The sequence below is a fragment of the Paralichthys olivaceus genome, chromosome 19 (genome assembly GCF_024713975.1).
Source record: "Paralichthys olivaceus isolate ysfri-2021 chromosome 19, ASM2471397v2, whole genome shotgun sequence".
Lineage (NCBI taxonomy): Eukaryota > Metazoa > Chordata > Actinopteri > Pleuronectiformes > Paralichthyidae > Paralichthys > Paralichthys olivaceus.
In genome coordinates this window covers 5,035,110-5,058,575 of record NC_091111.1, presented here as the reverse complement: position 1 = coordinate 5,058,575, position 23,466 = coordinate 5,035,110, and the positions used below count along the sequence as shown (strand labels likewise).

The 23,466-nt window shown below is 40.6% G+C and overlaps 1 protein-coding gene across 1 annotated transcript; it reads right to left on the bottom strand.

Annotated features, from left to right (window-relative positions):
* Nucleotides 1-20,831: 20,831 nt before the first annotated feature.
* Nucleotides 20,832-23,466, bottom strand: LOC109632613 (alpha-1-antitrypsin homolog). The gene is made up of 5 exons (XM_020092008.2): nt 23,342-23,466; nt 22,453-23,081; nt 21,948-22,218; nt 21,519-21,666; nt 20,832-21,376 (listed from the first exon to the last, which is right to left on the bottom strand). The coding sequence occupies exons 2-5, from the start codon at nt 23,066-23,068 to the stop codon at nt 21,185-21,187; spliced, it is 1,227 nt and encodes a 408-aa protein (XP_019947567.2). The 5' UTR covers nt 23,069-23,081; nt 23,342-23,466; the 3' UTR covers nt 20,832-21,184.

The window sequence follows — 23,466 nt, the reverse complement described above, 5'->3', positions numbered from 1 at the left end:
GTATGGTAATGTTACAGCAGCTCAAAGCTCCTGGTTAAAATTGGGGAACACTTGTGTTGAACCTCGAGGAAACACAATATGTTTTGGTGGGTAACAGTGATGTAAACACAACCTCTGTGTATAATTACAGGAAACATCTACAGGGCACCTTTGAATAAGGAAAGAGTCAATGCTGATTTAAACGTGCTGACATCATAAATACAGTATTTTACAGCTGGAGGTGAACACTGGTAAATGGTGTTAGCCCACAGTCTGTTTTTGAAACTTGTTTATTGGTGTTTTCCAAGAAAGACAAAGAGAAAAAAGGGAAAAAGGGAAAGAGGGTTGCACAGAGTTCTCATGGAGTTTTGCCAATATGTGTTCAGACCTCCAAAATACTTTTGCTTAAAAGATCTCCTGCCAGATGAGCATTACAGCTCCATATAAAAAAATAATCTCCATCCATAATTACAGGCCGAAGTCATGCACTTTGCACACCCACCATTCCCACTCATTACCTATACCTATGATTTTAGTGTGCGGCACAAAAACACAACCGGGAGATTTTTTCCAGTGGATGTATATAAATACTTATCCCTGAAAGGTATTTGAGAAAAAGAGGAAGTTGTTTATAGTATTAAGTATTACGTTAAGGAGACTTTAGGAGGATGTAGAAGCCTAAATTAAAACATGACAAATAGATGTCAAGAGATGGATAGGTGGATAGATAGACGGATAGATGAATAGATAGATGAATAGATAGATAGTTAGGTAGATTGATAGACAGACAGACAACAGTTTAGTATCCTTTAGCTTCCTAATGGATAAGTGGTGTAAGAGAGAATCGAAGGGAAGACAAACAACAGCAATGAAGTGCAGTTTGAATGATGTTTGTGCACAGAAAGCCATTAAGCAGAGGATCAATAGTGGAGGACAAGCAGCCCGAGTATTAAACTGATCATGACATCAAGCTAAAGGCAGACAGGGCCTCTTTGGCAAACACTTTACTCATCCGCAGCAGAACCTTTTCATTAAGCACTGGACATAATAGATGATCCACTGATTGTCTCTCTCTCAGTCTCTTCCCGAGTTTCTACGCCTCTAAAAACTCTGCTACATTACAGAGCGCTTGACGGTGGCGAGCAATCAAAAACAAACATTTGTCTTGATTATAGTCCACTCTAAGCCACGGGAACAAGCTCAGCTTTGTCTATTCATCATGTCTGCGCCTCGCTTCAAAAAGAGCCGGGCTCAAACGCAGCAACGCACAAGGCCGCAGCTCTCCTGTTTTTGAAAACCCACAATTCCGAGTATTTTTTTCCCATGATGACACTGTAAAGAGCAAGATGATGTTCAGGTGAGTGGAGAGAAGTGCAAGATGATGAAGTTTTGCCCTGAAGCGATGATGTTGGAGGTGATGCTTCCACTGACTTTTTCTCCATTCCCTCAAAATCTCAAAAAACACTCGAGATTTTTTCCATACTGAGCCTTTGTGGATGCACCATAGGGTCACAGCACTCATTTACATTTAGAATGCTGAGGGTCAAATGTTGTTCGGTAACAGTTTACTGCAGGTGCTGAAAGAAATCAGTCTTGTGATTCTTTTAGTTGTAGGTAATGAGGTATGTAAGGCAATGATTTTCATTAAATGAAACACAATTTGCTTTATTACTGTTCACATGTGTGGTTTACATATAAGTTTGTAAGTTTATATATATATATATATGTTTTTTCAAAATAAAAGCTCTGTAATTCCGCTCAGTGTAGTTAATTGCAGCAAAAAAGAGAAAGTAGTGCTTTTACTTTGAGAAGTAATAATACAATTATCAAAATATTCTGGTAGGACAGGTATAATTGTATATACATGTATAAAATAATACAACATTTCAGAGTAGAGCTATGGTATTCACCAGAGCTTAAGGTGACATGTTATCAGTAAAACATATGTATAAATAATTATTAACACAGTAATTCTAACTAATTCTTTATGTTGTGACATTGACTGGATCTGTGGAGTCAGACTTTAAAGCCAGCATCATCCACACTGAATTTGTGTCTGTGAAAAGGGCTTTGCTTTACAGCGTTTTTATGCCAAAGTGCTCAAAGAAAGGGTTTGATAAAATTCTGTGATATTTTTCTTTCTCCCTGAGATTTAGATGAGCAGATTGATACCACTTGTAAAAATGACTGATGCCTGTGAATATTTTTGGAATCACAGATTGTTATGTGCCGGACGTCTTCTTGGCCAGCTGCTGTCGGGCCAAGAAGTTGTTCTGCAGATTTTTTCCATAAAACAACAAACCTGACGTTTTTAAAAAATATAGCCAGGATAGCTGCTTGCTATTAAAATCTTAGTGCTAAGCTAAACTAAGCTAACTGACTGCCAGCTGCAGCTTCATAAATAAAGGACAGACATGAGAGTGGAACTGAGCTTCTTCTCTCAGTCGCAGCAAGAAATCAAATAAACACATAAAATGATCAAATGTAAACTGTTCCAGGTTATATCCAGGTTGCAATATTTCTTTTTTTTTCCTTTTGTGAAGGTTCTGCCTGAATTTAGGTTGAATTATGAAGCGGACAAAGCATAAAACCCAGTGGCCCCAGACTCCCAGGAGCCTTGGAACCATTTCTTGGAAATTTGCATGACTGTATTTTGTATCATCTGTGACTAGTCCTTCATCCTCCATGTTGTAGAGACACAATCAAAATTTAAGAGTATTGTTGCGTCTCAAGTAATTAACACAGACAACTATGTTTATTATAAATAGGCTGACTATAATTATTTTAATCATTTCACAGTTGATTGATTTTTCAATGTGTAAATTGTCAGAAAATGTCAACATGACATATGAAGTGTCAACAACTTAAAGATGTTTTCTGTCATATAACAAAATTTCTGAAATATTCACATTTGAGAAGCTAATGTTAAAATGTTGTTGCCTGTAAATGGTTTTATTAATCTTCGTCAATAGAATGCCAATAACTTTTGGTCCTGGGGCCACTTAGAAATTTTATTCCAGCCATACCTCCGCCTCAATACAAAAGAGATTTAATAATATGTTTGTCCCTCAGAGGATTGAAAATGTGCAATATGACATGAATTATTATTAACACTTGAATTACAAATAGCAAAACAAGTGAGTCCAGTGTAACTGAATCAGGAACCATACTGTGTTAAACTGCAATATATCAGATCAGTAAGTAATAAATCATTATGATGTATGTAAGTTATGATTAATACATCATGATCTATGAATCATTATGATAATAAGAACACTGTGTATTAAATCATGACAAATAACTGCACAACATACTGTTTCACACTGGCTGATTAACGCACAGTACATCTCATTAACTGACATCTGTCCACACATCAACACCTCACTTATATTTAACTCCACATCAGGTGGGAAATGGCACATAACTAATAATTCATCATGACTTGTTACATACATATTAGTTTCTATATTTGTGTCTCCTCAAGCAGAATGGTGCCTCACACTGAGCTATTAGTGGGACTGCTCTGTTAGTTAATGACTGTTAGCCCATTTATTTTATGTACCATCCTCCAGTCAAGCTTTGTGTTCGAGACTGCGCCATTAGTACATGAATAACACAACAGGAAGAAAATAAATCTTTCAAGCTGTATTCACATCTGTGTGTTATAACAAGGACTGTATTAGAATCTAGATTGGTTTTGACATGTAAACCACAGACTGTTCGTAAAGATGGATGACACGAGTCTAGCGATCAGGGGATAAAACTGTGGTATCAAGGTCCTGCAGATGCACTCAACCAATCATGTGTCAATCTCAGCTATTCATGATGACAGTTCATTCCATTGTTATAGCAACAAATAACAAATTAAAACCAAAATTACTGGAGAAATAAGCAAATCAAGAACTACCGAAAGTAACAATTTTATTGGGGCTCATGTCCTATCCACTCACATGGAGGAGGGGGCATTTACGATTATTTGCTGCAGCCAGCCTCCTGGGGGCGATAAAGATGTTTGGGCTTCACTTTTTTTGGGAGCAGTCATGTCGTCTATCTTCATATACCATATATTGCTGTGTCCCAATTCAGGGGTCACGTCCTTCAGTTTAGGATGAACTGAAATGTGACGGGGTGTCATCAGCTTGTCCCACCCTTACTACTGCAGATGGACACTCTGTGAAGGTTTTAACACTCCTTCTTTTTTTAAACAAACGTACCAATGTGTGATGGCAAGCAAGCATCTTGAAGCGTGTTGGCACCATAACCTCTTTGAAAAAATGGTTAATTTCCAAAGAACAGTGAATCCTGGGTTAGGTTGACCTGCGAAAGATCCACCCGTGGGATGGAAGAAGGCTGTTGATGGTATTTGAAAGAGCCTTTGAAATGGGACGGTCTTTGACTGAGACGCACTCGTCCTTCAATAAGAGCCTCCGTAAGATGAAGTTTTTGAATTGAGACACAGCGAGAGAGCCGAACCTTCGAAAGTGACAGACAAGAGCTGAATATTTTTGATTAAGAAAAGGCTCTTTTATGATTTTATCTGACTAAACTCAAGAGAAAAAGTAAAATCAGGTTAGCAGTTAGCTGCCTAGCATCTATCGTGGTTGTTATAATAAATAATATGGGGCATGGATGTGAATATTAATGTGAACATGCTCTGAATTGATGATTAATGTGTTGTTTGTGTTGTCTGAAGCTTGTGTTACTCATATATTAATCATGCGATGGGGCACATGCTGAAAAAGTTAACAGTTTGGAAATACAATCACTACACACCATTCAGCCATAACATTAAAACTGGAAAGAATGGTGTTCCTGATCAGTGTATATACTAGTATGTGCAAACACAGGAAGTAAACAATCAATTATTGATTGTGCGGCATTATTCCCAATACATACATTTCATATATATAGTGACTAATCATTAAAAAATTGGTTCATTAACACAAGTTTTTTCTAAAGTAAATTGTAATTATCTGCTGCACAGTTGTTGAATTAAAGCAAATAAGTGTCAATTAGAAAGTTAGTTTCATCAAATCTCTCTTTTTTGCTCAGCGTGCCCCGCTGTTTAGTGTGTTTTTAATTGGACACCAGCCATGTTCTCGCAATATTCCAAATGTGCTCAATGCTCCCAATGAGCTGCTGTTTTTGCTGCCGTCTATAAGAACCTGATCACATCCTCTGAAAGTATACTCTACGAAATAATTTACCAGGAATGACTCAGTCAGGTTGGTGCTCGTGAGAGGAAATGTGTATGTCGACACCTGCAGTGTGTCTTTTATGATCCTGTGAATCTTTACTGATTGTCTCCATGAGACGGGTTGTAGGTGGTGAAGTGGTTATATGGTGCGGTTTACACCTGATAATAACAAGTGGAGGTTTGAACTTAGATTAATTCAAAACACATTCAGAGGTGGTCTACGCCACTTATGGCTGAATTCTTTTAGCAGTTGTATGTGTATAGCTTCTTTCAGACATTAACACATCTCTGTAAACTAACCGGAGAGGCCGTATGTGAGAACAAAAATGTTTGAGTCAGTTGCTGCAGACATTCTCTGAGGTTTTTCCTCTAGTAAATCTTCAGAAAAGGTGCAAGTGAGCCCATTTGGGAACACAGCAGGAAATCATCCGGAGGATTCACCACGAACGAGTGGGCGCGTTGATGGCGTTTCAAATGGACATATAATAAAAATATCTCAGGATGAAAAAGAGGTGACATAAACGTAGAAGACACTGAACAAGATGACTTATAAGGACAGCAAGATTCAATAGCTCTTAGTGATAAGGACCGAAGCAAAAATGTTTACACCATGTCCTGCCTCCTGTATGTTCTGCAGGTGTCACCCCTCACCTGAACCGACAGAGATGTTACTGTTGTTGTGAGCATGTGTGACTCAGACAATCTCCTGCTGCGTTCTTCACATGTGAAAGTCAAAATATCCATTCTCCAGCCTGTGTCCTGGGTCACACTGACGGACCACCAACTCAAATGAAACCTACACCGTTGTTTCTTACAGTCCCTCTATGGCATACGTTTTTAAACATGTTAACATTTCTCCTATGTCGAGACTTATTTAAAGGGAAACAAGCGCTCAACGCCATGGCTGAGTATTTGCCAGTCAAGAAAAACCCAGGGTTTGTGATGTCACAAACCTAATGAACGAGTCCTGTCAAGTTGTGGGCGGGGCTCAGTTGTTGGAAAAAGCTTCTTAACTGTAGGTGGCACTTTGAGGGAGGGGACACAGGGAGCGGAGGTGGGTTCATATTAGCTTATTCATCGGTACCAGTCACAAAGTGAGAAGGTGTAGAGTGACAAGTTATTTTAAGGCCCATGAGGAATATTTTTTCATGACAAACCTGTAACTTTTTGAGCAACAATGAAGAGTTTTAGTGGGTGTAATATGCTACTGGAGGTGGACTTAGTGTAAACTCGCTTCCTCCATGATGTCTGTCATTTTTGAAAAGCCCATAAAGATATTTAACAGTTCTTTTAACATCGTGGAAGATTTAATCGTGACAATTAAACACAAAACCATCGTCTGTATTATTTTAAATTCTTATTTTATATCCACTGGACTAAGCATGGGAAGTGCATTGCTGCCTTATTTGTATAGAAAGCAGGGAAACGAGATCTGATCACAAGTGGTCACTCTGAACCATGAAGAGACATTCTGACGCCTGCTGTGACTTGATGCACTTAGAGCTGTCCACTTGTGATGGGATCACCCGAGGCGCATATTAATGTCGTGCACGACCGAGGCCTTTCGGAGTGTGCCTGTGTACAGGCGTGCGCATTTATGTCCCTAATAGGTGCTGCGTACCTACTAGGGACATGTATTGGATGTGATGGATAAGAGGCACACGGCCCCACATCTCAGAGCTGCAGGTGTAAAACAAATAAACAGTCAACATGTGTATCGAGAACCCGGGGAGAGCGGCGTGATTGTGTAGGGCTGATGCGATATGACAGGGGAATAATAATGAAATGCAGCTGCTGTCTTACCACTGACCCGCATTGATAGATTACAACTGTGATACAGAGGCAGTCAATCGTTCCAACACAGCGGGTTTCAATGTTGAAACGCGTTACGTCTAATCCCATTTGTCAACAGCGAAGACACACTTTTAGATTTTAGGTTCATGGCGGTGAACAACACATTCAAACAAGAAGACGGCAGACGCTCGAGACGGCTTAATACACAGTAGCAGTGTTTGTGTGTTTGCGCGAGTGGGGAAAGGCGCATATTGTAGGTCAGTGCTGATCGTGAGTGACGGGCTTTGGACTGTCAGCGCGAGTTACTGTAATAAGGAATCACAACCAAATGCCCTGTGCAGGCAAAGAGTTTTACTTTGTTGTGACTTTTCTGCCACAGAGGCCTCAACATAAAAAGTGTTCTCACTGTACTTGTGCCTCTTCTTTCTGTGGCAAGCCATAAATAATAAACATTATTAGTTTTCTTATTGTCTGTCTTTGAAGCAGCAGCAGCCTCCTTCTGTCAACCTAGCTGTTTGCCTCATTTTCTTTGGCAGCTCCGGTACACATTTAACAAGGTTATAACCAGACATTCAGTATGTTATGACTGTGCCACATGTGTGCTGTATATTCACTGGATTTTATTACTGATGCTTGTGTAACCGGGAAGCACTGGGTTTTCCCCCCTTGGCTGATTACAATACCGGAACCCGTGTGAAGAAACATTCTCTGAAGGAGAGAAACATACTAAATAAGAATTATAAAATGCCTCTAGTTTAGATCTTATATCTTAGGTCAAGATTTGTGCACATAAACATCCCTAACTCACCACTGATGCAAAAATAAATCAATTAATGAATATAAGGTGCTTATCACTGACAGAAGCTGACAAATGTTCCTCCATGGAGACTGCTCCGTCTGTTTACAAATTCAAAAATTTAAAAGTACAAATGGCGTTCTCTTTTTGGGTAGATTTCCCCTTTCATATGTATTCCCTAGCTGAGACTGTGGCGTAGCGTGCACACAGATGATGACAGATGATAGGAGAGAGAGGAGCCTTTCCATGACCTTCCCCGCATTCAACTCATTTGACTTTGATGTGTAAAATAGAGCAGTGAATGGCGGAGCGGCTGCGCTTTAATTCTGGTCGAAATTACAAACTCAAATGAGAAGGGCATTAAATGAACAATGGCGAGGTGCAAGGCCCCTGCTCTGTTGCCATGACACAACAGTGCCACCTACTGGTGCGTGAGTATGGGATTATATGTGTGTATCCCCACAGAATGAACATGTGTGTGTGTGTGTGTGTGTGTGTGTGTGTGTGTGTGTGTGTGTGTGTGTGTGTGTGTGTGTGTGTGTGTGTGTGTGTGTGTGTGTGTGTGCTCTGCAACTGGTGCCCATATACCAAAAGATCTATTATAGATATGTTTGAAAGCATATTGCAATACTCTGCTGTAAATAATATTCTTTATATTAAAGTTAAAACAAATCTTGAAATCACATCCACTCCTTTTTTCTTCCTTAAAACAATAGGCATGATCTGTAAATATGAGGGGGTTTGAATTTCTGTGCTCCAGAGATTTTAATGGTCCAGTGTGTAAGATTTAGGTGAAAGGGATATATTGGCAGAAATGTTATATATATTCAATATCCAAATGAAAAACATATTAAGATTATTAATTTGCAATAATGCTCAATGATGCATCCATAAAAGAAACAAATCAAAACAAATATTACTGTCCAGCCTGAAGAACTTTTATTGTGAAGAAGCCACATTCGCCCACTGACTGACTGATTCCCCAAAACTGTGGAGGTCAAACACACATGTGAGGCTAGCGGTGGCTAACGTTTGCATGCCAGCTAAAAATAAACAACATGGAAATAAGACAATTTGGATGTTAGCAGTAGTTGTATCCTTCCGTTTTTCTGCTGCAGGCTAGAGGCAAGACCCCCCTTAAATGTGCATTGCCTTGATATTCCTAAATTAATCTATAAGAGTGAGCACAGTGAGGAATGAAGAGAAAAGAAAACTGGCTGAGCAGCCATTGACAGCATGGTTGTAACTTTTTCCGTGCTGTTGCTAGGCTGCCCAAATTGGACTGTTGTTTCTTCATCCATCACTGTTACAGTAACAAGGGAAATACATGCAGGACATTATACCAGCAAGCAGAATACTGTTTCTCCTTCCCTGTCCAATTATTGGTCCCAAGTTGTTGCTACAACATGATTAAATCATCACAAATCATCCGTCCTCACAGTGTCTTGTCATGTAACGCTTGAAAACATATAGGCTGGTGCTGCGGCTGCCGTCAGGGAAATGTTTGTCTTATCAGGTATCTGACTGAGTGTTGTAGCTCTTTGTGTTTTAAATGTGTCTCATCACCGGCGCTCTTGATCTGATTTCCATCAGGAGTTAATTATGTGAACTCTGGAGAGCCTATTTGATTAGTGGAGTTCATTTGTGAAGGTGAGGTGAATATTTGTTTGCACCAGACAGCTGCACTGGAATATCTCTTGTCATTCTTCATCCACCTACACATTGAATAATCACATTGCATGGTAAATTTACTAAGCACATCAAAATTACTTAAAATTAAAGTTTATTCGAACATCACACTCTTTTTTATGTATCTTAAAACTTGCAGTGATTGATTTTCTTTAGCCACCTGGGAGCAGCAGAAACAAGCTGTGAGCCAAACATCGACATATCATCACTTTTTCAGTGGGTATAGCAAGAAATATTAGCAAACTGTTGTTTAGTTCATTCGTGTGGTTTGATCTCCAATAACCCCCGAGGGCTCTGGAGCTGCTAAATGCTTCACTATGTTCACCAGCTAGTTGCTGAATTTGTGTGTCTGTCTGTGCTCTGCGGGTGGCTTACAGTCGGTTTCAGAGAACCTCTTTGCAAAAAACAGGGCTGGTGCAGTGGTGCAGTGGTTAGTACTGTCTCTGGGCACTCCAACTTCCTCCCACAGCCCAAAGACATGCAGATCGGAGATGAGGTTTATCGGAAACTCTAAATTGGCCGAGGTGTGAATGTGAATGTTTGTTGTTTGTCTCTGTTTGTTGACCCTGCGATGCGATGGCGGCCTGTCCAGGGTGAAGCTGTCTCTGGCCCAGTGTCAGCTCTGATTGGCTTCACTCCGCCGCCAGTGACCCTCAAAATATACTCAGTGTAGTCAGTGGTAGGATGTAACAAAGTACATTATTTAGTCTACCATACGTAAGTACATTTTTCATGTATCTGCTCTTTACTAAGATTTATTTTTGCATACTTTTAACTTTTACTTCATTACATATATCAACACATACTGTATCTGTACTTTCTACTACTCTGCTTTTTAACAATGAATTGCATTCACATTGTTTTTTAATATTTTCAAATAATTAATAATGAGAAGAGAATTGGTCCAATGATCAAATCAGAGCTGGCAGGTAACATTAAAGCCTTCACTGGGGAAGAAACAGACCGTTGAATTCGATAATAGCCAACACTCTGCAATTACTGTTATTTTTAATACTTATATAAAAGCAACTACTTACTTACTTTTACTCAAATAGAACTGTTAATGTGATACTTTTCATTTATCTGTACTTCTAAATCCACCACTAGCTATAGATAAAATCCAAAAACGGCTGCCTAGTGTGGCCTTAAGTGACGTAGAGATCCAACAAAATAAACTTGTAAGCCAAAAACAAAACAACAGTGAGCTGAAAGAGGCTAAACTGCAGAGTGATCGATAATTGTGTGTGGGTATGTCACTTCAAGCAACTCTGCTAACATAAACAGATGATTATAGAAGGGTTTATGTAAAGAAACAGGCACTTTGAGATTGATTTGATATGACTGCATGTGTGCGTCCATCCCTATATATAACTAAACTACTAACCACTATAAGAAAATGACACAAACGCACCAAGGTACATTTTACCACTCTCAATCAGATGAGCCATTGGTGTAATCGCTCCATATGACAGCTGATATGTGAACAAACAGAATTTCTGAGCAGTACCTCTCTCAGATTGCAGCAGCGTGTGTTTTGAATGTCATTCATGTGTTGAAGCCTGGAATATACAATGCGCAGTGCCAATAAACCCTGAGAACGTGCAGTTATCTCATCAGCGCATCATTTCTGTATCTTCTCCCTGCCCTTGTCTGTCAGTCGGTGTCACAGCTGCGAGATGCTGTTTCTCCTCCCGTCACATCCGATAGAATGAGCCGAGCGAGAGCGTCAGACTGAAATAACCGGCGTTAGGACTCCCCAGCACGCCCTCAACCTGGCGGTGTATGCATTATAGATGCCCACTTCACAATGTGTCACATCATGTCTTGTTTTGCATGCGCACCACGCATTTGATCTCCTTCAAGCAGGAATAATAACCAAAGCGGAGAGATCTGAGAGATTTTTCACGAGTAGAAGAGGGAGAGTCGTGGAGCTCGACACTAATGAACACATCTCTGTGCAGAGGCTCAGAAATAATGTTGAGTTTGTGATGTTTTCCCGAGCAGGGGTGGGTGGGGGGTACTTCAGTGCATACTTAACTCAGCCTATATACTTGAACTGTAAGAGATACTTTACAATAAAAGCGGGACTTGTAAGTTGCTTTACAATATTTATCATGTATAGAACAGGCAGCTCTGATGACTCTGACCATCCACATCTTTCTAAATACGCACATGCCATCTGTTTACTCCATCACAATACCAACAACCATTTTACATAGTATCCTGGGAGGTGAGCATGAGAGCATGTCTCCCAGCATGCACCAGGGCTCATATGATACAGTCTGTTAGGTTTCCACTAGTTCCATATTTTCTGCTTTTGTACAATTAGCCATTATGTGTAAATAGAGGTTTAATGGTGAGTGTTGTTGTGTGCACAATAGCACAGATGATTTCATTCATGCTTTCGACTTCTCCACAATGTGATTGCACAGATGCAGCTGCCGCAGCACTGACTCTCTGCCTGTGTCTACCGATGAAGATACAGCTCAAGGTCAAATCTGCTTTTACTACGTGTGAGTCCAGGTTTAATAGAATGTTAATGTTTGCATCCCAGCATGCTTTGGGTGGTTGTGGTTTATTGTCTATCTATACTAGACACAAATATACATGGAAGAAAATCTAGATAGTAAAAATTATAAACAAGGAATATAAAATATAGTACAAGGTACATAACCAAGGAGATAAAAGTGGGATATTCTGCTCATATTCAGAATCATAGTTTTAATGTGGGTTATTATTAAGGCCACAAACAGAAGATGTCAAATCTGGCTCAACTTTGTGGACACAACATAAAATGAGGACGCCATCACTGTTCAGACACAAGATACATTTACAAAAATAAAACGGAAAATAAATGATTAAGGTTTACACAACTATGGGAGTCTGCAGGTCTGGTCAAAAACAACAAAAGGATGAAGCAGCCCACATGGACCGAGGGACCTAGACCTTCCTCCCCGTTACAAATAAACATGAAGGTAAGGCTTAACAACAGATAAAGGCCGAAAACTAGACTACCAGACCTCCTGCCTCAAGCAGAAAGAACAAACGAAAGAGAAACCACATTATCGAACATGCAGCTGCAGCTGCTGCTGGAGAGAGTGAGCCTCCTCTGCACCCTCCTCCTTTAAATATAGGGGCAGGGCCACAATGATCAGATCCACAACACCTGTGACAGATGGAGGAGGAGAGATGGAGGAGGAGAGCAGAGCAAAGAGTAAAATGGAGGAAGGAACAGGAAGGTGTCAGAGTTAATCACTTTCCTCAAACTGTCCATTGCTGCAGCTCATCTTATCAGCATCTGCAGATGAAGCCATTGTGATGTCACAAAGAATAAAAAGTTAGAAAGAAGCTGAAGATGGCAAAATACCTCTTTAACAAACAATATGTTTCATGTGCAGTTGGTACATTCAGGTTCCAGTTTGAGCTGTTTGTGTAATGGAGTGATTTTATTTTTGGTTCTTAAAAACTCATTTTTATCTTGTACAAGTATCATGGGCCTCATTATATTGGTAGAGAATATTGTCTATTAGTAACATATACCCTGCTTTACAGTGAAGAGGCAGAGGCTGTATATGTAGCCCCTATTCCATTCATTTTATTTCATTGACAAATTGCAGTCTAGTTGTAATTTGAAGAGTTTTGGCCGCAGCCACTTCTGTGTGTTGTATTTTATGCTAAAAGCCCAGAGTATTTTAAAGTGATATTTATCCTGACCCATGAGGTTTTCTGGTACTTTGCCCAAATATAATGCAACAAAAGGCAATAAACCTTGATTAAAAAATGTTCATTATTTCTTGAGTTATTTCTTGAAGGTCAAGCCCTGAAAATGTGAAAATAGCCATTTTTAAACAAGCTTCATCCAGCGCTCATCCTGATCCTGTCGACCCTTTAAAACAGATTTCAGTTTTTGAGTCAGAAAATGTTATGTGATGTTTTCCCTGCAGAGCTCTCCAGGACCTTGAGTTTCAGTCTGGCTCTCCTCTGATATCACCAGGCCTGATTCTCTCTTCCTTTTGTTAGTCGCAGACAGCAGTGTAGTTCTCTATTGTGTATTGGTGATATTGGATGGCTCCTACCTTGACTGTTATGCATCGATGAATATATTAACCTGGTACAGTTCTCTGTAGAAATATCTTAAGAAATCTTTCTTTTCCAGGTTGTATGAAGAGTAATTGAAGATGTTTTTTTATACAAATCATTTTGTAAAAAAAAGTACAGACAGGAGACGTCAGTTGCGTTCTTTGGACAGACTGTATTCTGTCTTAAATAAACAAAATGTATCTCTAGGTTTATAACATGTGATGTCAGTTGCGTTTGTTGAGGCTGTATTCCGTCTGAGGTACGAAGCTTCACGCAGCCACATCCACAATAGTGCTCACCTTGTGGCACAACTGTGTAACTACATCTGCAAAACACTTTAATTATACTTTGAAATCTAGCTCACTTTTCCAGATTAAAACATAAAATACCTAGAATTGTGACCATACTGTTGTAGGTGTTACCATAGACAGTATAAAATGGACATAGACTGGTGGCAAATAGGAGTCAGTTTCTAAAGAACTTCTCACTTGATTTATAACTTCAGTTTCCCAATGAGTTTATGGTCTTAGTCTCAAGTTCGAAGTAAAATAGATGATAAAACATGATATGCAATGGAGCGTGGATACCATGTGATCAGCAGCTACTACTGTCCAGAAGGTGCAGGTCGCAGGCGAACATGGGCGTGCAGTGTCCTCAAGCTGTCAAGATGGCGCCGGTCAAAACAATAAACTTGACGCTTCAAAACAGCAATTTTCAAACCAAGCGGTGATGTCCCAATGGGTCGCCACCTGGCTGTTAGACCTTTATGAGCCATATACCTAAACAGCGTGTCAAACCCCCAGGGGGCTTATACTCTGCACTGTTCACCACCCATTTCAGTACCTGCATGTATGCAGCTGTACCACACCCTGAAGAATATCACGGGCCATTGCTTTATCCAGATCGTAATCCTGGTGTAATTAATTGCCCTATAAACACTGCGATGTTAATTAGAACGTATTCATTCCAGATCCAATTTTTCCCTTTTGTCTGATCAATCTGGATTGCAGCTGCAAACAACAATGATTTTCCAAATAAACAACAGGGTAATTAAAAGTCTCTGGTTTTGACGAGCAGCCAGGATCATTTGGAATGCATTTTGTCAATGCTTGTGTAATGTGGACAGAACAGAGTGAGTCTCTGCTTTGAATTAAATGGTGCCTTTGTATACCCTTCTCTATAGCTGCAGATGAAAAACAGAGCAGCGTTCAAAATGGGTTGGAAGTGGTCATAATACATCCTGCTGTCATGTTCAGTATCTTGAGAGACGTAGGCAGAACTCTGTGTTGATGCGTACGCCTCTTCCTGTTGTTTTTAAGGGTGTTATCAGCTGAGAGCAGGAGAAACACTCGTTCAAAAATGATGGTTTCTCACTTGCTCTGTTAGAACACACTGCTATGACAGGTTGCACTGCAGATTTGGCTCTTCAACCATATTCATATAAATTCAGCATGTGCACCGATCCAGCTCATCCAGCTCCATGTTTAAGATAGCAGCTTTATAATCACTGCTGCAGGCAGAGCAGTATAATATGCAAAGAGCATACTGTTATACTGATGTGATATGTCGGTCACTCTCTCAGCCAGAGATGCTTGGGTGTGTTTAGCACTCATCCAACCTGTGTGTATAGTATATGGGTATATATGGTGTTTATTCAGTCTCAAATTATACAGGTGCACAGAATAGTATCCACAAGCACAAAACCATCATTGGGAGCATTTCTACTCTGCAGCTGCACACAAACAGTATCCACATGTGGAAATATACTTGCAAATGAACAGTTCTGCTCCATGTGCACAATTGCGCAAACTCATAGAAGTGAGAGATAAGCAGGTGACTGGAGTTTTCAAAGTGACCAATCAAAGGAGGGGAGCATCAGCCACTGTCTCAGTCTTCAAAGTCTCAAAATGCCACTTGATGAGCGAATGACTGTTGGGCTGTGTTGGGAAGTTTGAAGTGCTTGGGGAGGAATGAGTTTGCACTTGTCTCAGGCCTGCGCTCGCAGAACCGCAGCTGTGCACGCGGAGCAGAAATGTTCACTTTCAAGTATTTCTTTGAACAAACCGTGAAACAAAAATAATTGAATCTCTGTGTGTGAGCATGCTGCACCTTTTAACACGTAGAGCACTTTGGTGACAGGTTATTAATGCTTTCTGTGGGGATGTGTGGTGTCGGTGCTGTTGCTGGTGTTAATGGGATTATGGTTCATCAAATATAAAACTATCTATCTTTCCCCTGTCACGAGTAAAGGGGTGCAGGTTAATGTTGCAGCAACAACAGAGAATAAGTCACAACAAATTATCAGCGGAAAACTCCAGTTTAACCCAAGGTAACGATGCACCACGAGAATCCATTCACTGACACATTGTCTGAACTCTAGATGCTCAGCACTGCTAGAAGAAATATCTGAGCAACTGAAGGCTTGCCACGAATTAAACTGAAGCTATAATATTTCACAGACACAAGCTTCTTGACACGGACACAGCTTCCAATCTGATCTGTGTAACGTTAACAGGAAAGTAGACTTCCTGCAAAGTTCTTACTCAACACAATCCAGACTTCAGCTGGAATCTGGGAATTAACTGAGAAACTGCCAACAGGGACTCAGTCCTTAATTCCTGAAGGACTCCCCTCATATGAAATGTACACTGTACGATGTTTGAGAAGGAACAACTAATGCTTGATTACGAAACAAATATATTTAAGATTACTAAGATTACTGTTAAATACAGCAAAATGTGATATATTCCCTGTCTCTCAATACAAGATTATAAAAACAGATTCATTATTATATTTATATCACCTCAGGATACATACAGGACATGTGAAGCAACATTATACGATGTAAAATCGCCTATAAAGGCTTTAAAGTTTCAGTTTCATGATTTCTGTGTGTGTTACCTTGATAAGATACAGACTGAAAACCATACTGTAAAATATTCTCTGCACTTCATATAATCCATAAAATATCTGCTCGCATTTCACAATAAAAGACTCTAGAGGAGAAACTGTGAAGATTCAGGGGAGTGAAGGCTGATACTTGTGTTCAGGTTGAGATCACAGTGAGGCAGCAGGCAACATGTGTTCAGAGGGAATCAGTAAAAACAACACATGTGAGGGTATTTTAGGACATTCTGGTCTTTAGTCCACTGAGCTGCGTCTCATTTTGTCTGGTCAAACATCACATATCGTCCTCCCCCTTGATGAGTCACACACGTAGAAGACTGCACCAGCATCTGTGCATATAGAATCACATTCACTGCACACCACATATTCTTTATATTACAGCTGATCATTTTCTTTTTCAGTCCTAGTTGCTGGTTAATTTTTGCATGAAATGACACTCTATTCTCGTGAGGTTGTGCAATGCATACTTTTCAAATGACTGCAATGCTGCATCAGGATAATGTAACTTAATGTTCACTGTGATCGATTACACAAATCAAGCAGGTCTCAAGAGTCCACTAACTGATGTTCATGCCGCATAGAAATGAGAAGAAAGCAGTGTCTGACTAGGACAGAGTGAAAAGTACAACTGAAAACAGCATGCAGAGGAACATTTTTCAAAAACAATAAAGTACATGTTTTTTTCTTTAGTTATGGGGCTTGAATATTCACATGGGCCAATCTTCTGAAAAATGACAGAACTGAATTCTCGGCTGTGTCTGTTTCTGTTCAGCAGACTGGATGGACTGCAAGCGTTTCTAAAGGCGGCTGCACACTCTGATTCATTGTGTGTGCGTGTGTGTGGGCACTGACAGGGGAGACAAAGTGTGTGTGGGCTGACTGTGTAAACACCTCTGCCGCAACTGCTCTGTTGACAGGTCAAAGGACGAGGAGTCGCGTAAGGCTGATGGCCATCAGGTCACACATCCTCTCTCTGTTGCATCACCTGCATGTATAACTTAACCTTTGAAACTGCGGTGATTCAGTGGCTGGATTATACAGGAGACTGCTGTCGTAGTGCGAGTTTATATCACAGAAATAAATCAAAGCTAATTCATACAACTTGCAATCTGCATTACGTCAGTCAGATGAACCTGATAATGGAGGATGAGAAGAAAGAGAACCCTCAAAAGACAATGTGCTACATTAAATGTCACAACGAAATATTGTTCATAGAAAAATTGTATTCGACGAAATCATCTTTTGCAAGTCTGTATTACTACTGCTATGACTAAACCTGTCTGTATAAATGGGCTGTCTGCTTGGTCTGTGGTCATGATGGCTGCAGCTTCTCCTTCTGAAACTGTAAAAGTGACTTTCAGTAATTGAGTAAAGATGAGCTGCAGGACTCAGTCCACAGAACCCTGAAGCTGCTCCACCGCTGCTGCACAAAGAGCAGTTCGCATGTTTATTTAAAATTCAGTGAAGCTCGACTCATAACACCGCTCTGGTGAATCAGTCGTCTTTGCCGTTGTTGTGATCGATGATGTAACTTAAAGTCCCAGCTGCCACTGCTACAGAGAACTGGTCACCTGTTTATTCATATTGAACATATCATGTGTCCAAGCTGCACCAAATTCAACGATGCACATTCTTGGACCCTGCATGGACAACAAACGTGCCGAATGTGAAGCCAACAAGATGGATGGTTCTGGTGATATGAGAGAAATAAACATACAGACAGACAGAGATTTCTGCAACATGCTGGCCATATAAGTTAATATGGCAAACTTACACAGCTTGATTTTTATTTGCATAGTGGCATCGTCCAATCATAACTCATCCCGGGAGGTGAAAACACCTGGTCCTGTATGTTATCCAAGCACAAAGAAGACAAGGCATATTCAACTTGGTCTGCAGACTGCCTGTTGAGGTGCTCTGCCTCAGTCTCTGCTGCACAGACAGCAAGGCATTGTTTGCCTGTTTATTCAAAATGTATCAGTATTATACGTATTGTATGCGTAAATCACACCAAATTCAACATTGCACTTCGTTTGTCCCTTAACAACACACACGAAAAGATAAACGGTTCCAGAGATATGCCGAGCAACATACTGACTGAAAGACAGAGATTTTTCGGTTCTCTTCATATCTTAGCAGGTATAAGATAAGATCTATCTTGCAAAGACAGGCGGGACACACAAACTAATACATTTACAAGTACGACAACATTAATATAATGAGTCACAAGCCAGATTGTCATCATAGTAGGGTCCTCATGATGACAGCTGTGATCACCAGTCTCTTTTTTCCAGTGTGTTCTTCACATGGCTGTGGGGTTATTGATCTTGTCTATGAAGAGGATGTTCCCAGTGGAGCTCTCCAGCTTGAAAACCTAGAAGGGTCCTGTCATTTCTGACAGATGGTGGCAAAGAGAAATATATTACAACAAAGATGGAGATGGCTGCTGCCTCAGTGACTCTCAGCGCAGCCTGGTGGGAATAAGGAAGAGGAAGCCACCAAAGTCTAGCTGGAAACAAGCTGCAGGGAAACTGCAGAGGGTCAGTAGCACTTTTCACCATCTTCTGGATGGATGCGTCAACATGTCACTCTTTAGTTTGACCAAAAGAGGTGGTCTCAGTCAATCAGATGAACCATTGCAGAGTGAAAATATTTGTATGGATAGTTTGAATTTTCGGACTCATCTTGTTCTGTACTTTCAGGTGTGAAAACACCCTTAAATTGCCAATGGCAAACCAAAGAAGACATATTTGGTGATCATCCCTCTGAGAGTTTGAGCCTGACTTCATCAGACCTGTCCCACTGATCAGCGGAGAGGGGAAACTTTGGCAAAACACATAAACAAAACTGTGTAACATAACATCAGCAGCATGACAATGACTGATATACAGTTGTAAAAGTTAAACCGTGACAATTATGAAAAAATTAGAAATCAAATGCATCTAAACCAGACATTTTTTCCTCTATATATATCCATATGTCACCTCTCCTAGTCCCAACATATGCCAACGTATTCTTTTTCATATATACAGTTACACTGTCACTGGATCTCCATTTTTCCATCCATTAACTATTTCACTGATCCTTTGAGGTTTCGGGTGAGAGGCAGGGTGTACCCCCTTGACAAGTCAGCAGTGTATCACAGGACCAACACACAGAGACAAACCATTCACAATCAATTTAGAGAGCGATTATGTCTCCAATTAACCTAAACTGTCATTGGACTGTGGGAGGAAGTCCGAGAAAACCTACGCAGAGAACCTTCCTGCTGTGAGGTGATAGTGATAACCACTGCACCACCGTGTCGCCCCTGCTATTGAATACATGACACCCTCAATGTAGTGTGAGGATTCAAAAATGAATTAATGTCCTGTCCACACAAATCAGATATATTGCCAATTTAACTTTTCCTCTGCAGTTGAGCCTCTGGTCTGCATGCAAATAATGTTTTAAGTCAATATAACAGATTTATTTACCAATGCCTCCCAAATTCTCAGACTTTCTAAAACAAAAAACAATGGCAGCTACATTTCTCTGCATTCGATTGGCACTGCTTTGTCTAATTACAAGTTTACAGCTAAATTTAGCATCTCTGTAGCACATTACCAGCATCCACAGGCATCTGCGCTGCTCACTATTACTTGGACCACAGTGTTATTACATATATTTGGCATTTGACTGATCGTCAATATAGACTTCATTGCCACCCAATGCTTGCTTGAGCATTTTTAGTTGTTTTAGTTGTTTTTGTGTGTCTGTGTGGATGTACACAACTCTTAAAGCTACAGCTTCTCATTATGAGCCATTGCTGATTGTCGCTTTCAAAAGTTAAAATGAAAATAGCAGGCAATATCAGTTGTTACGAACATTAATTCTATGACTAAATTCACACTGGATTCAGTCCCAGTCCCGAAGCTAATTCTAAAAGCGTAAAATATATCAGTAGACTTCATTGAAAATGGCTGCATTCATAAGCAAACAATGCATTGTGGTCTTTTGATAGATTCCACGTACATCCAAAGAGATAAAGTCATATCTTTAAAAAAACTGTAACAGTGCTCATAAAGAACTCAAAAACTAATGTGAGCCGTGGTTGGGATACATAAGTGACGATGGTACTCTGAGTGGAAGGACTCTTAAATTAAGCATTTTGTTTATCAGTTACTCAATCACAATTACAATGGGCAGTGCACTGCTTTGAAATGCATTGAAATGTTATCATTTTCTAGAGGATTGTGCATAACTCATGAGAAAAAACGTTAGGAGGAAATATAAAATTTACAACAAGTAATAGTGAGTAAAATAATTTAGTGTTAAGCAAATCTGTGACCTCAAAATGAGATTGAAAGGTTAGAATAATAAATAATGAATGTAAATAAATAAACTATGTTGGTTGTTCATAACAAGCCTTTATTTCACTTCATGTTGAAACAGCAATATCACAATGACACGATGACTCAATGTGTAAGTGATATATCTCTATAATATTTCCTATTAACCGTGTCATACAACAGTCAGTTGGATACAAGATGGATGTATTTTGACATTGTTCACCTCACCAGCATTAGATGACAGATGGTGATAATGTGTCACTTGTGTAACTGGATGACATCTCTATCATCTCCACAATTCTCCTGATTTCACTGCAACATCTCTACAGGGCATTCAATTGCAGAGGTAAAACTGAAACTTACTGCATTGTGAAAATGCAACAAATATCAACGGTCATTTCCCGAGCATCTTCACATGGCTGTGGGATCGCTGATCTTGCCCATGAAGAGGATGCTCCTGGTAGAGTGCTCCAGGATGAAGACCAAGAAGGGCCTGTCCAGTGTCATGACTTCGGGCAAACTCATGGGCATGATTTCAAGGGTGGTGGCAGCCGCCGCCTCTGTTCCGGTTTCATCCACGCTGAGCACAGCCTGGTGAGATACCTGCAGAGGAATGAGGGTGAGGAGTCAGTCAGTATCCACGGCTATTTAGGAGCATGTCTCAGAAAACATTTAGCTACTTTGAGCTAGAAAATGCTCTGGGCAGTGTCCAACAAACATGAGAGGGTATGTTTGCTGCTCCTACCTTTGAGACTTTGAGCTGGACCTCAGCAGACATGCGAGAAAGATCAGCGTTGTCTGAGAAAGCATCAGTCACTCCAAATTCTTTAAGAGTGTCGACCAGGGAGGCATCAGCAGAGATAGAAAATTTTGGCATGTACAGAGTCACAGAGCTGAGAAAACAGAACATTAGAAGAGTCAGAATCACTGGAACGTACTTGAAAATTAGGGTAAGTTTACTCAACTTATGGACACAGTGAGCAAATATATACATGTGATCTTTTTAACATTGTCACTAGTTTATCCACGTTATTTTTATGCATAACTTATCACTAGTCATGCTGTGTTCTGCACAATAGCCCAACACACACTGAGGCATTCCCTTCAGTTGTACCGGTAACCTCACTGTAGATGTCTCTCTGTCATACTTTACAGTCATAAATTTCTCCCTTACTTCCTGTAGAGCTGGTCATGCCAGTGCCTGATGTACTCCTTGTTGATGTAGGCCTCCACCTCCTTCATTTTGCCTTCATCGGGCAGGACGATCATCATGGAGGTGTTGCTCTTGTAGGGCAGCATGATGACGGTGGTGTGGTTGTCGGAGTCCTGATAGAAGTCGTAGCGTCCCATCCTTTTCATCATGTCCACCCTTACGTTTGTTTTTTCGTCCACGTGGAAGTCCGCCTTGTGTGTCAGGTTAGCATTGAAGGGTTTCTCCCACTGTCCTGTATGAGACAGTGAAGGGGGGGGGGTGAAAACAAGGTGGATACTGTACATACACCAAAATGATAGTGACTACATGATGTAAAATGGTGTTTGTCTATCTTTTCTCAAAGCTTATTTCACATCTTTGTGTCATGCTCTCCCCTTTAAACGACGCAAGGGAGCTGTGTCTCTATGTGTTTATCAAGGCTGTTGCATGGCCTGTTCTCAGGGAATGTGATATGTGTGTTTCCTACCTCTGAAGTAGACGTAGTTGATCAGCACCATGGCCATTTCAGGGTCCAGGTCCTTCACCATATCCTTGATCTTGTCATTTGTTTTACTGGCGATGACTCTGTTGATCTCAGCTGCAGCCTCTTGGGGTTTTGTGAAGTCGACGTTGAAGATCTCACCAGAGTAGAAACGCTTGACATTCTTCAAGAACGTCTCCAGAGGGCTGAAGCCAGAGCGCACTGCAACAGCACTGCCGACGTCCAACCGCTGATTTGCCTGGCTGTGGCCAAGCATCTGGAATAGGTGCTCATATGCCTCGTTGACCTTCGCCTCGTCCAAAGCACTGTAGCCCAAGCTGGAGAAGAGCTGCCTGTGGGTTTCACCCCGGGCCCCCGTGGACAGCATGGACAGGGCGGTGGAGATGCCCAGTGGTGAGTAGAAGATGTTCTTTCCAGCGGCAGTCTTGGCGTTCAGGCTTTTGTAGAGGGCAAAGCTGAAGTCGGCGTTGGGAGAGGACAGCTTGTGGCAGCTCAGCTCACTGTCATGACCATGGTCGGAGTGTTCATGATGGTGGTGGTGTGCCCAGGTTACAGCCAGCAGCAGTGCTGCGAGAGCACAACTAGCAAAGATACCACGCATCGTAACCGCCTGTCTGTGAATATCAAAGGAAGTGAGTTACGTTTTTGCACAACACATAAGCAATATAGTGAAATATATTGGACTTTTGTTACATTGTTATTGATGATAATTATATTTTGATAATTATTGATATTGTTTAATTGCCCAGCTTTACTCTAACAAGCTTTCAAGTCACCTCCATACCTCAGTTTTATCAATAAATGTGAATCAAGTATCCTGAATATTGAAGTTATCTAAATGCATTAGCATGTTTCAGTAAAGTGCTACGCTTACCTTTAATGTCCTCTGTGCTGCAGACTGTTTGCCAGAAACTTCCCCATTATATACAAGGCCGATAAGAGTCAGCAGACAGTTTGGTCAAAAATTAACCAGGGCCAGCGCCTCACGTCAGAGCTGTA